The sequence below is a fragment of the Alexandromys fortis genome, unplaced genomic scaffold (genome assembly GCF_014885135.2).
Source record: "Alexandromys fortis isolate MF-2015 unplaced genomic scaffold, M_Fortis_MF-2015_v1.1 scaffold_70, whole genome shotgun sequence".
Lineage (NCBI taxonomy): Eukaryota > Metazoa > Chordata > Mammalia > Rodentia > Cricetidae > Alexandromys > Alexandromys fortis.
Window position 1 is genome coordinate 729,941 of NW_026067955.1, and position 12,884 is coordinate 742,824.

The following is a 12,884-nucleotide window of genomic DNA, read 5'->3' on the forward strand; positions in this document are numbered from 1 at the left end:
CCTGAACAGTTCCTTCATATTTGAGTACTTGTATTTTTCTTTTAATTTTTTAGATTATTTTTAATTACACAAGTACATGTGTGTCTCAGGGTACATGTGTGTCTCAGGGTACGTACTGTTGAGTTACTTGCAGAGCTAGAAGAGGGTCAGATGCCTTGGAGCTAGAGTTATAGGCCAGTGTGGCTGCTGAGAACTGAACTTGAATCCTCTGTAAGAGCAGCAAGTGAGCACTCAGGTGGCAGAGGCAGGCAAATCTCTGTGAGTTCGAGGCCAGCTTGGTCTACAAGAGCGAGTTCCAGGACAGGCAGAGCTGCACAAAGAAACTCTGTCTTGAAAAAATAAAAACAAAACAAAAAATAGCAAGTTCTCTTTTGTTTTTTTTTTGTTTGTTTTGTATGACAGGATTTCTCTGTGTAGCCCTGGTTGTCCTGGATCTATAGACCAGGCTGGCCTTGAGCTCACAGAGATCTGTCTGCCTTTGCCTCACTGAGTGCTGGGGTTAAAGGTGTGCACTACCACTGCTAGGCACAGCAAGTGCTCTTAACTATTGAGGCATCTCTCTAGCCCTGGTATACCGCCTGCTGTTAACTGCTTATCTTTGTGGTCTCTGGAAGTAGCCCTTGTGTTTGGGCTGGCCCCTTCATTTGTGCTTGAGATGCACTCTGCCTCCTTCGAGACCTTATTTCATCTTCTCTGTGTCTTCAGCATCAACTTTGGTTGTACTCTTTGTATGCTACCGTTTGACCTCCCTCAGGTGAGGCAACCCGCCTGCTATTTCCCACTAGCTAAAGACAGTGCCCTATCCTTCTCTTCCCTTTATAGCCGTGCTCGTTTAGATGAAAATAATTTGTCTTTACTCAGTTTTGCAGCTTTATTTTTCAGTCCCTTGTTTGTGTTTTTCTATCATCATCCTGGATTCTCTCTTGCCAAACTACAGATGATGTAATGTCAAATTCAGAAGCCCTCTTCTCTTGGTTTCTTCAGCTTGCCTTTAAGATTTTTTTCTTTTCAGATTCAAAGATTGGTTTATTCTGGATTCTGTATTTTTCCCCCTCAATATCATATCAGAGCTTCTAATTTTTTTCTACTTAAACACTCTTTTTTTCTCAGACTCTTGAGACAGAGTCTCACTATGCAGCCCAGGCTGGCCTGGAACTCACAGAGTTCTGGTGGCCTCTGCCTCCCCAGCACTGGGATTTAAAGAATGAGCCACCATGTCTGGTTCTTAGACATTTTAAAGTAACTGTAGCATATAGCTATAGGAAGTAGGTATACAAACAAAACATCTACTGCTTTTCAGTCATAAAGATACTTATTTTAAAATAATTCTTTGGTATTCTTATAATTTTACCACTTAGTAAATGTGAAGTGTATTTGGATACTAATGAGGTAGGTATGTATATTTATTTTACATAGAGAATTAAAGCTTGTATAAATATTTGATGCTGTAGTACACAAAATACTTTATTTTTTCACTTTAACTGATGATACTGATCTTATAGTTGTCAGTGCGGGGAATGTTGATTCACAAATGTAGCATAAATGGAAATGTATTTAGGGACATTTGAGAAATTATGAAAATTCTGTCCTAAGGCAAAATTCATTTTAACTTTCTTAAAATATTTATGTGCCAGGTGGTGGTGGCACATTCCTTTAATCCCAGCACTGGGAAAGCAGAGGTGGGTGGATCTCTGTGAGCTCGAGGCCAGCCTGGTCTACAAAGTAAGTTCCAGGAGAGTCAGGATTGTTACATAGAGAAACCCTGTTTTGAAAAACGAAAGAAAAAGAAAAAAGAGAAAATTTTATGTAGTTAACTGGCAGTGGTAGAGCATGCCTTTAATCCCAGTATTGGGGAGGCAGAGATAGGCAAATCTTTTGAGTTTAAGGCCAGCCTGGTCTACAGAACAAGTTCCAGGACAGCCAGGACTACACAGAGAAACCCTGTCTCAAAAAACCAAAATATTTAATTATTTTAATGTGTATATTGTGTACCCAAGTGTATGTGTGTGCACTGTATGCATGTAGGAAGTCAGAAGAGACATTGGATCCCCTGGAACTGGAGCTACAGATAGTTGTGAGCTGCCATATGGGTGCTAGGAATAGAACCCAGGTCCTCTGCAGGAGCCAAAGGTGCTCCCAACTACTGAGCCATTTCTCCAGTTGTGTGTGTGTGTGTGTTGAGACGGTTTCTCTGTGTTGCACTGGCTGTCCTGGAACTCAGATATGCCTGCCTCTGCCTCCCAAGTGCTGGGATTAAAGGTGTGAGCCTTTTTCCGTTTTTTAGATGAAACTTAAGTTACTTAAATTAGTAACTCAAGCAACAAACTTGTAACACTATACATTTTGGAGATTTGCTAATTTGATGTTTACATATTGAGAAATGATAGTAGAAAAATATTGAAAGACTTTGTTTTCATAATAAGACTATTATGTTTCTATGAGGCCAACAATCTTTGTAGAGTAGAAACCCTACACTGTATAGTGTGTAGTAGTCTCCGATTGGAGCTGCAGTGTTTGAGTCAGCAGTAGTGGGTTGGAGGGCATGACGGCATGCACAGTGCAGAGTATGCAGAAGCACACTGGATTTGTGATATGTTTGATTTAGTTCTTTTCTGGTCATGGCATGTTCAGAAGTCTTACTATTGCCAAGTTTTCCCAAACCCCAAGTTCACCTGTGTGGAGCCACAGCCCACAGATTAAGCTGGGTTCTAGGCACTCTTGTGTATTCTTTTATGTATTTTAGTAAGAACTCAGATCTTTGTCCTGTGAACTCATTGTCTGAGCTGTTGATACTTTGTGGCCTGGTCCTTCCCAATTGAATCTCTAGTATGTCCTCAATGGAAGACTTAGAAGCTGAACAGCTGCTTATTTGCACGTTTCTTCTTCCAGAGGTCCAGTGTTGGCACCTTTCACCAGAGTTAGAAATGGAAAGATTGGGCTGGTGAAATGGCTCAGCAAGCCAAGTTCTTACCAACAAACCTGCCAGCCTGAGTTCAGATCCCAGAACCACCTCCTTCAAAGTTGTGTTCTGACTTCCACGTGCACACTGAGACACCCTGCCCCCCCATCTCTACCCTTCCCCATGCAATGAATAAGTACATGTAAAATGTAAAGAATAATTTAGAATCTATTCATTTGAGTATCTGGCTGCATTATACATTGTATCCGCATGTGTGCCTGGTGCCCAGGGAGGCTAGAAGAGGGTAGTGAATCCCATGGAACTGGACTTATAGTGTGAGTCCTCTAGAAGAATAGTCTCCCTAACCTTGAATCATCTCTCCAGCCCAAGAGAAAAACATTTTTGTTGTTTTGTTTTGAGAAAAGGGTCTTAAAAGTGTAGACTTGGCTGACCTTTAACTCACTATGTAGGCCAGGCTGTCCTCAGACTCAGAGATCTGTTAGCATATTCCACATGTCCAGGCTCAAAAAAGAAAAAAGAAAATAAACCTTTTCCCCAAATATAAGCTTGAGAGGATACTTTTATTAGAGTTTGACAGAAAACCCTTATCTCAGCAGCTACTCAGTGTGGGAAAAGCCACACTATTTGAGTTGCCAGCATGGATATCCCCCATGGTAGCAGACAGCCATATGACAGGAGAGGACTTTAGGAGAAGAATAAGGATTCTTTCTGACTTGTTTGAAACAAGTCTTTGTAGTCCTAACTATCTTTTAACTCTTTATGTAAATCACACTAACCTTAAAATTGAGTTCCTGCCTCTGCCTTCCAGATGGGAAGGTTCTAAGCAGGAGCCTGGGTGCCCTGCTGGTTTCTCCCTCCCTGTTGCCATGGGAAAAGCCCATTGTGCTCATGATCTGGGCCCTAGTTTTATTTTCCTGATGACCCCCATCAGCGTTCTGCCCTTATGTGATACCATAGGCAACATTGGCAGTTCTTCCTGTGGATGACGTCACATTTTCGTAGTCTCTGGACCTCTGGCTGAGATGTCTTTCTCCTTACTATTCTCTGCTTGATTCACTTTTCCCTCCTCCCATCTTGTACACCCTGACATAGCTTAACTAGTCCATATGCATTGTGAATTCAGGTATTTTGTTTCTGGGCTCTCTGGTGCCCTGTGTTTATCTCTGTCCTGGTATTTGACACTCGATTGTTTACATGTGTCTTTTCCAGTACCCAGACTGAGTTGTTTATGAGTGTGTACTGTGTCTCTGTATGTCCTGCTCCTAGCCCAGGGTTTACCACATAGTAAAGACATTATATATGCCCATTGAATGAACAAGTGGGTGAAATAATTTTAAAAAGCCACTAACGTTCTGAAAATCTAAAATGGCTATAGAGTTTTGTTATTAACAGCTTCTCTCTCTAAAGGCCAGTAGAGTATGAGTTGAAAATTGGTGGCTGAGCACTGTCTCTAAATGCTCTGCTACCTTCTTAGCTTTTACGTCCAATAGCTCCCTGAAGTACAGTTTTGCAGAGGGGTAACTGATTTCCATTAATCCCAGCTTCATCCTTAGCACTTTTCTATTGCAATTATAATTTTGAGACTCGGACTTTTGTGTATTTCAGGGCAGGTGATATTACAGAATTAAAAATTTTGGAGATACCAGGTCCTGGAGACAACCAACAGTTTGGAGACCTTCATCAGACAGAATTAGGCCCTTCTGGTGTTGGGTACCAAGTGGGTATCAGTCAGAATGGTACGGGCAAGGTGGTCAAGAAGCCAACCTCTTCCAGTAGTACCCCTCAGAACATCCCTAAGAGGACAGATGTGAAGAGCCAGGATGTTGCCGTTTCTCCTCAGCAGCAGCAGTGCTCAAAGAGTTATGTGGACAGGCACATGGAATCCTTGAGTCAGTCTAAAAGCTTCCGTCGTCGGCACAACTCTTGTAAGTACAGTCAAATTGCCATTTTCATAACCTGCTGTTTCCGTGTTGTAAGCTCTTTAAATTAATCCTTTATTTTGTAAAGTGGGGTACTGGCAGAGTTTGACAAAAATATAGTACGCTTCTGTCTTCCTAGGGCTAATCCCTTAAGATACCAAGGAAAAGAAAATGAGTTATTAGAGGTATTCCTAAGCTTCTTGCCCACCTTCCTTCAGGAAGAGTTGGGGATCTGTACTGTATTGGTGTTTGAAATCTGTGGGGGTAGTTATGATGTCTGAATTGACTCAGGCTGTTCTAGTTAATTTTTTTTTGTTTGTTTTGTTTTTGTTTTGTATATTGTTTGGGGCTCCTACTTACTTTTTCTTGAGACTCAGTCCCATGTACCCCGGGGAGCCTCCTTACATAGTCAGTGCTGTCCTTGAACTTCTTGATAGTTCTGCCTCCTCCAACTCCCAAGTGCTGGGGAGCCTGAATCTCTACACCCAGCTTTCCTGCCCTCCTCCTCCTGTCCCTCCCCTTCCTCTTCCTTCTTTATTTTTTCTTTTTTGAGACAGGGTTTCTCTATAGCTTTGGAGCCTGTCCTAGAACTAGCTCTTATAGACTAGGCTGGCCTCGAACTCACAGAGATCCACTTGCCTCTGCCTCCCGAGTACTGGGATTAAAGGCGTGTGCCAGAGAAGGCAGGGCCCCGGGTAAGATGGCGGCTACTGCCGCCGGTGTGGGCCTCCTCGAGGAGGAGGCGCTGCGGCGGAAAGAACGGCTGAAGGCCCTCCGGGAGAAAACCGGACGCAAGGACAGGGACAATGGGGAGCCACAGACCAAGAAGCTCCGAGAAGAGGAAGAAGATGGGAAGCACAGGGGTCTCAGGCTTCGCAACTATGTCCCGGAGGATGAGGACCTGAAGAGGAGGAGGGTCCCCCAGGCCAAACCAGTTGCAGTGGAAGAGAAGGTGAAGGAGCAACTAGAGGCTGCCAAGCCAGAGCCTGTCATTGAGGAAGTGGATCTGGCTAACCTGGCACCCCGGAAACCTGATTGGGATCTCAAGAGAGATGTGGCCAAGAAGCTGGAGAAGCTAGAAAAGCGGAGGACCCAGAGAGCCATCGCAGAGCTGATCCATGAACGCCTCAAAGGCCAAGAAGCTAGAGAAGCTAGAAAAGCGGAGGACCCAGAGAGCCATCGCAGAGCTGATCCGTGAACGCCTCAAAGGCCAACAAGACAGCCTGGCTTCTGCAGTGGACGCCACCACTGGACAAGAGGCCTGTGATTCTGACTGAGGTGTTCTCCATGTCCCATCTGCCCAGCACCCATGTCCTGCGGGAAGATGGTCTTAGCCAGGGGTGGGTTTAGGCTGGCCAGCACTTCCGGGTCTCAAGAACTAAGCTAGCCCAGTCAAGTCTCAACCTCTTTGAGATGAGGCCAGCTCGTCCCCAGGGCATCCACCACTGTGAGTGTTTCAGAGCTGAGGCCTGTACATATGTGTGTATATTGAGGTTTTTTTTTTTTAGCTTCTGGAAATAGAGACAAGTAAACTCCCCAAAAAAAAAAAAATTTAAAAAAAATTTAAAGGCGTGTGCCGCCACCACCACCCAGCTCTAGTTAATTCTTGAGTAAGACTTCTGTTCTCGGAGAGGAGGGGCTAGTGTAGGCATCACTGTTACCATCATTCTGACAGACTGAGTATGTTATTTGTTGAAGTGCTATGGGTTGAACCCAGAGCTGTGTGCATACCTGGCAAGCATTCTGTCTCCAAGCTCCAGCCCCAGCCCAAACGGACTCTTTCACTTTTATTTCTTTTTACAGCACGTTTATTTATGTGTATGTGTGCAGGGATGTACATGTGGAGGTGGGAGTTGATTCTCCTTTCAGCATGTGGATCCTGGGGATCAAACTCAGGTTGACAGGATTGGTGGCAAACACCTTTATAATAATCTCACTGGCCCCCAAACAGATCACTTAAATTTTGTTGTGTTTACTGTCCCCACTAGAACATTAAGGAGAACATATATGGATATATATTGCTCTCTGGTTTTGATTGCTAGTAACAGATTATTGAATTCTACGTGAAACGTAGATGGGTCACTAGAACCTGTAATGTTTTTTAACGTGTTCTAGAGTAATGTAATTTGATCCATAATAGATTTGTTCACATCTCTTATCGTTCCTTAAATACATATAAATGTCTTTTAAAAGTTCCTTCTAGGGAGCCTGGATAGTCAGCTTGATGGTTAAGAGCCTTGTTCCTGTAGAAGACCCTGTTTCACTTCCCAGCATCCAAATGGTGGTTCGTACTGTCTGTGACTCCAGTCCTAGGGGATGCAGTGCCCTGTTCTGATTTCCAAAGACACCAGGCACACATGTGGTACATGTAGGCAAAACTCTCGTGCATAAAGTAATAAAATAAATACAATTTTAAAAATTACTTCTAGACCTGGAAAGATAGTTCAGTAACTAGGAGCACTTTTGCTGTTCTTACAGAGGACCTGAGTTCAATTCTCAGCACCCAAGTCAGTTGGCTCACAACTGCCTGTAACTGCAGCCCCAAAGCCCCTCTCCAGACTTCTTTGGGTACCTGCAAAATATACATACATATAAATAAAAATAAATATTAAAAAATGCTTCTAAATGATAAAACTTCTTGTCTTAGTTAGAGTTACAATTGCTGCAGTGAAACACATGACCAAAGCAGCTTGGGTAGGAAAGGGTTTATTTAGCTTACACTTCCTCATCACAGTTTATCATTAAGGAATTCAGGATAGGAACTTAAGCTGGGCAAGAACCTGGAGGCAGGAGCTGATGCAGAGGCCACAGAGGAGTACTGCTTACTGGTTTGTTCCTCATGGCTTGCTCAGCTTGCCCTCCCATAGAATTCAGCCCAGGGATGATACCACCCATAATATCTGTCCCTATCCCTGTCAATCACTAACTTAAGAAAATGCCCTACAAGCTTGCCCACATCTTGATCCTATGGAGGCATTTTCTCAGTTGAGGTTCCCTCCTCTCAGATGACTCCAGCCTGTGTCAGATTGACACAAAACTTTCCAGCACATTCTTCTTTTTTTTTTTTTTTTTTTAAATTTATTTATTATTTGTACAGTGTTCTGCCTGCAAGCCAGAAGAGGTCACCAGATCTCATTACAGATGGTTGTGAGTCATCATGTGGCTGCAGGGAATTGAACTCAGGACCTCTGGAAGAGCAGTCAGTGCTTTTAACCTCTGAGCCATCTCTCCAGCCCTACATTATTCTTACTTTTATGTGCATTTTATTTCTAGAAATATGGCAAAATATATTGGGAATTTAATAACATAGAAACTCATAAACTAGAGTCATGTTAAGGCTAAGTAAGGCATTACCTCCTAAAAGGCAGAATTTAGAATGAGCTGCTTTCTGGAGCCCACATTAAAGAGTTGATTAAAGAAAGTTCCAGATGTCACTTACTGTCCTTTTAGTTCCTCATTTAGTCTCAGTGGCCTTGTAGTAAGGTTTTAGTGTGCTGCCTTAGTTCTAGCTTGTGATGTGACATTTGTGTCAGAACTAACATTTTAAGTTATAAGAATGCTTACTTTGGGCTGAAGAGATGGGTCAGCAGTTAAGAGAGAGCACTGGCTACTCTCTAGAGGACCCAGGTTCAATTCCCAGCATCCACATGGGGGCCCACAATAATCTGACTACAGGGGGCTAGAGAGATGGCTCAGTCGGTTAAGAGCACTGTCAGTTCTTCCAGAGGACCTGGGTTCACTTCCCAGCACCCACATGGCAGCTCACAACTGTCTGTAACTCTAGTTCCAGGGGATATAACACCTTCATACCAATGCACATAAAATAAAGTTAAATAAATTATTTTTAAAAAATAAAAATAATCTGACTACAGTTCCGAGGATCCAGTACCTCATACCGACACACATGCAAACAAAACACCAATGCACATAAAGTAAAAAATCTTAAAAAGGCAAAACAAAGGAAATGCCTACTTTATGTGGGAGGGAAAAACAATAAAAAAGGCATTTCTAGGCAATTTAAATACCTATAGGCAACAGTTTTAATTGGTGATGGCCTGAAACAGGAGACTGAAATGTATGCAGTAGTACTTCTGTATCCTAAGGAACTTAAAATGGCATAGATAGTGACTCTTTCCACTTAGAAACCTTTTTTTTGAATAAACTACATATTTTATTCAGTTTGCCCTTGTATTTACCTAATGTCTTGGATCTTATTCGGTATCCATTTCATTTAGAAGTTACTAATCTTGGACTGACTGTTTTTTAAAGATTTATTTTATTTTGGGGTGTGTGTGTGTAGACAGGTACCTAAGGAGGTCAGAAAAGGATATCAGAACCCTTAAAGCTGGAGCTGCAGTCAGTTGTGACTGGCGTGTCCTGTAGAAGAGCACTGTGCGTTCTTAACACTGGCCATCACTCCAGCCATAGACTTCCTATCTTTGTTCACAGATAGTTTGGGTGCATACTGGTCAGGTATTTTGTAGCAAGTTCCTCAGCTGATACTTTTCTTATGGTTAGATTAGTGATTTGGGGGTTTTGTTATTGTTGTCGATTTGGTGGGGGGGAGAAAAATACAAAAGATAAAATGCTGTTTTCATTACATTGTGTCAAGGTTGTGTACAATGACCATAATTTATGACTTTCCATCATCACTTTGGTCACCTGATTAAAATAGCATGTCAGGTTTCTCCTTTGTGTAGTCCACATCCAAGGAGTGAACAGTTAATGATACTTCTCCTTGGCAGTACAATGTTTTCACAAGTTATTTGGAAAAACCTGCACCAGAGATCCCCTACCCAAGTATTTATTTATGCCTTTTTCATCTTCTGAGTCAGGGTCTTATTGTGTAGCCATTGGCTGACCAGGAACTCATTATGTAAACAAGGCTAGTCTATAACTCACAGAGATCAGCCTCCTGAGTGCTGGCTTATTCAGTCAGTCATTTAGAGTAGTAGAGTTTTGATTCACAAATGTTTATTTAGTCCTTGACTCATTGATTGTGTATGTGCCTGTGGTGTACCAGATGTATTTGCGCACATGTGTCTGCACATGTCTGTATGTTGAAATAGGAGCGGCGGGGCTGCGTCCCTAGCACCCCGGCCGCCTGCTAGCTCATGTCCAAAATAACAACACACAAATTGTATTCTTTTAAACACTGCTTGGCCCATTTCTATCTAGCCTCTTCTAGGCTAATTCTTACATATTAATTTAGCCCATTTCTAATAATGTGTGTAAGCACCCCAAGGTGCGCTTACCGGGAAGATTCTAGCCTACGTCCATCCTGGGTCTGAGCTTCATGCGTCTGCCTCAGAGCACAGAGCTATTGCGCATCTACCCGGGAGAGCTGAGCATGGCGTCTCTGCTCTAGAGAGCAGAGCTGTCGAGTCTGTCTGAGGAGTCTTACCTCACTTCCTCTTCCTCCTGTTTACTCCTCCCACCTATGTTTTAACCTATCAGGGCAAGCAGTTTCTTTAATTAACCAATGAAATCAACAGATTGATATATGACACTCCCACATCATCTGTACATCTGTGTGTGCTTGTAGAGGCCAAAGGTTGACATTGGGTATATTCTTCATCACTTTCTCATCCTTACCTTACATTTTCAGAGAGTTTCTCACTAAAACTGGAGTTCACCAATTGACCATATTGACTGGTCACTGATCCCCTGTGATGTAGTGATGTTTTATTTGTATTTTAATAAATAAAGCTTGCCTGAAGATCAGAATGTATAGCTAAGCCACTAGAAGCCAGGGAATGGTGGTACACACCTTTAATCCCAGAGACAGGTGGATGAATCTCTGAGAGTTCAAGGCTACCCTGGGCTACACAAGGTGTATCCTGAAGGAGATCCAAGTGGTGGTGGCTCACACCTTTAATGCTGGTGTTTGGGAGTCACACTCCTTCAATCCTAGCACTAGGTAAGTGGAAACAGGAGCTGTATGGGTGGGTGGAGAAAGGAGTATAAAAGAGAAGAATTATAAAAATATAAAAGAGACAGGAACTCACTGGAGTGTGGAGTCTGAGGATTCATGAAGACAGCCTCGCCCTTTCAATCTGATGATTTGGTAGAAGTAAAAGGTCTAGTGGTAGTCTGCTTTGCTTTTCTGATCTTCAACTTGAACCCCAATATCTGGCTCTGGGTTTTTAATATTTGTGCTACATATGACACCCAACGTTTTGGGTATAAATTCACGAAAAAGCCATTTGCCTGTAGCTTTACAGCCACTGGCATAGACCAAGCTACATGTGGCTGGAGTCATCACCCTACCAGCTAGGTTTTTCTTCTCTTCTGGCAGCCTCTCAGTGAACCCCCTTCTCAGGCTGCTGCCAAACTAGGTAATGGCCTTGAAATTCAGTCAGGCTTTTACTAGTCAATGCAGCAGCAATAAGCCTCACATTTAGTAAATTGGGAACATGGGGACCATGGGAGAGGGTTGAAAGGGAGGGGAGAAGAAGGAAAGGGAGCAGAGAAAAAGGTATAGCTCAATAAAATCAATTAAATAAAAAATTAAGCCTCATATCCTCATCAGCATTGGCAGCAGATTTGGTAAGATATTGGGAATTCTTAAAGGGATGAATTAGTTAAGAGTTTTTTTCCCCACATTAAAGATGCTGCAAATCTGAGTCAGGAAGCCTCTCTTAATGAAGCCTTGCCTCTAACAAACAGAGCCTGGTGGAGAAAACATAGTTACCAAGAAGCTGTGCTTGACTCTGTTCTTGTCTCTCTAGAATCCTTTTTTTTTTCCCCCACTTCGGTTTTTCAAGACAGGATTTCTCTGTGTAGCCTTGGTGCCTGGACTAGCTCTTGTAGACCAGGCTAGCCTCCAACTCATAGACTCCTCCTGCCTCTGCCTCCTGAGTGTTGGAATTAAAGGCATGCACCATCACCACCTGGTATTAGAATCCTTTTTGTAAAGCTTTCTCAGGCTTTATGTGGAAATTCTTGCCAAATGTTTGGGGACCATTTGTAGACAGAGACTGCACTTTCGTTTACTGGCTTCCCAGACCCAAATAATCACACAGAAACTTTATTAATTACATCATTGTTTGGCTGATGGCATGGACATATTTCTAGCTTGCTCTTACATCTTAAATTAACCCATTTCTGTTAATCTATGTATTCCCATGTAGCATTACCTCATTTTCTACCTGTCTTGTTTCCTCGGTGGCTGACTGGCATCTGCTTGACTCCGCCTACTCTGTTTATATATCTGTGTTCAGATTTCCCACCTGACTTTACTCTGCGAAGCCATTGGCCAAAACAGCTTTATTCATCAACCTATAAAAGCAACACATATACAGGACATCCTACATCACACCACTAGCTGAAAAATACCACCTAAAGATCGACTTGGGACTACAACCTGCTCAGAACGACTTCAAAGTGGCTAGCTGAGATGATCCAGTCTCACAGACTTCTCTAGCCAGGACCTGAGACCAGCCCTGCACTTCCCAACTGTCGTACACAGAGACTGAACAACAAATGATAGAGCTACCTCTCCCAGGACTTGATAATTAACCTAAATCTCTTTTTTCAGGATTCCCTAAAGATTTTCCTCACCCCCAGACAGCAGGAAGTAAATTTAAGAATACAGTGCCCACATTCCCAAGAGATGGAGGGGGTGGTTTTTGGTCTTTGATTGGGTTATAGATATTTGTCATTGTTTATGGGGCTTGGTTACAGTCTGTTACTGGTAATGGTCAGGAAAACTAAACTGAAGAAATTAGATTCAAAGTTATTGTTTTGAAAAGAAAAAAGAGAGTGCTATCAATATGATAGGATAAAAGGGTAGATCATTGAGTATCATATAGATATAAGATAAAAAGGGAAATTATTGAATCTGCTTTTAAAAAGCAACTACTAGTTTTAAATATTTTACATTGAATTGGACTTTTGTATATTTTATACAAATTTTGTATATTGATACAAATTTAAGATTTTGTTAGAACATACTGTACATACATTTCTACTTTTCAAGGTATTGTACCTATACACTTAACAATGTATTGCAAATTTATAGTCCTTGAAAATTATTATTACCA

General features: G+C 42.2%; 2 protein-coding genes across 3 annotated transcripts in view; both read left to right on the forward strand.

Moving 5' to 3' along the window:
* Edc3 (enhancer of mRNA decapping 3) overlaps positions 1–12,884 on the forward strand; it is a 43,162-nt gene that overhangs the window by 4,429 nt on the left and 25,849 nt on the right. For both annotated transcript variants that reach the window (XM_050152061.1, XM_050152060.1), the window contains exon 3: positions 4,526–4,845. In XM_050152061.1, coding sequence (XP_050008018.1) covers positions 4,526–4,845 — 320 coding nt within the window. The remainder of the gene's footprint in view (positions 1–4,525; positions 4,846–12,884) is intronic.
* On the forward strand, positions 5,497–6,313 carry LOC126507549 (coiled-coil domain-containing protein 12-like). The gene is made up of 2 exons (XM_050152097.1): positions 5,497–5,896; positions 5,973–6,313. The coding sequence occupies exons 1-2, from the start codon at positions 5,540–5,542 to the stop codon at positions 6,114–6,116; spliced, it is 501 nt and encodes a 166-aa protein (XP_050008054.1). The 5' UTR covers positions 5,497–5,539; the 3' UTR covers positions 6,117–6,313.

Excerpts from the sequence above, each read along its gene's own strand:
- LOC126507549 (XM_050152097.1), top strand. The coding sequence starts at position 5,540 with ATGGCGGCTACTGCCGCCGGTGTGGGCCTCCTCGAGGAGGAGGCGCTG. Across the intron at positions 5,897-5,972 it reads GGGATCTCAAGAGAGATGTG|GCCAAGAAGCTAGAGAAGCT; the intron begins GCCAAGAAGCTG and ends AACGCCTCAAAG.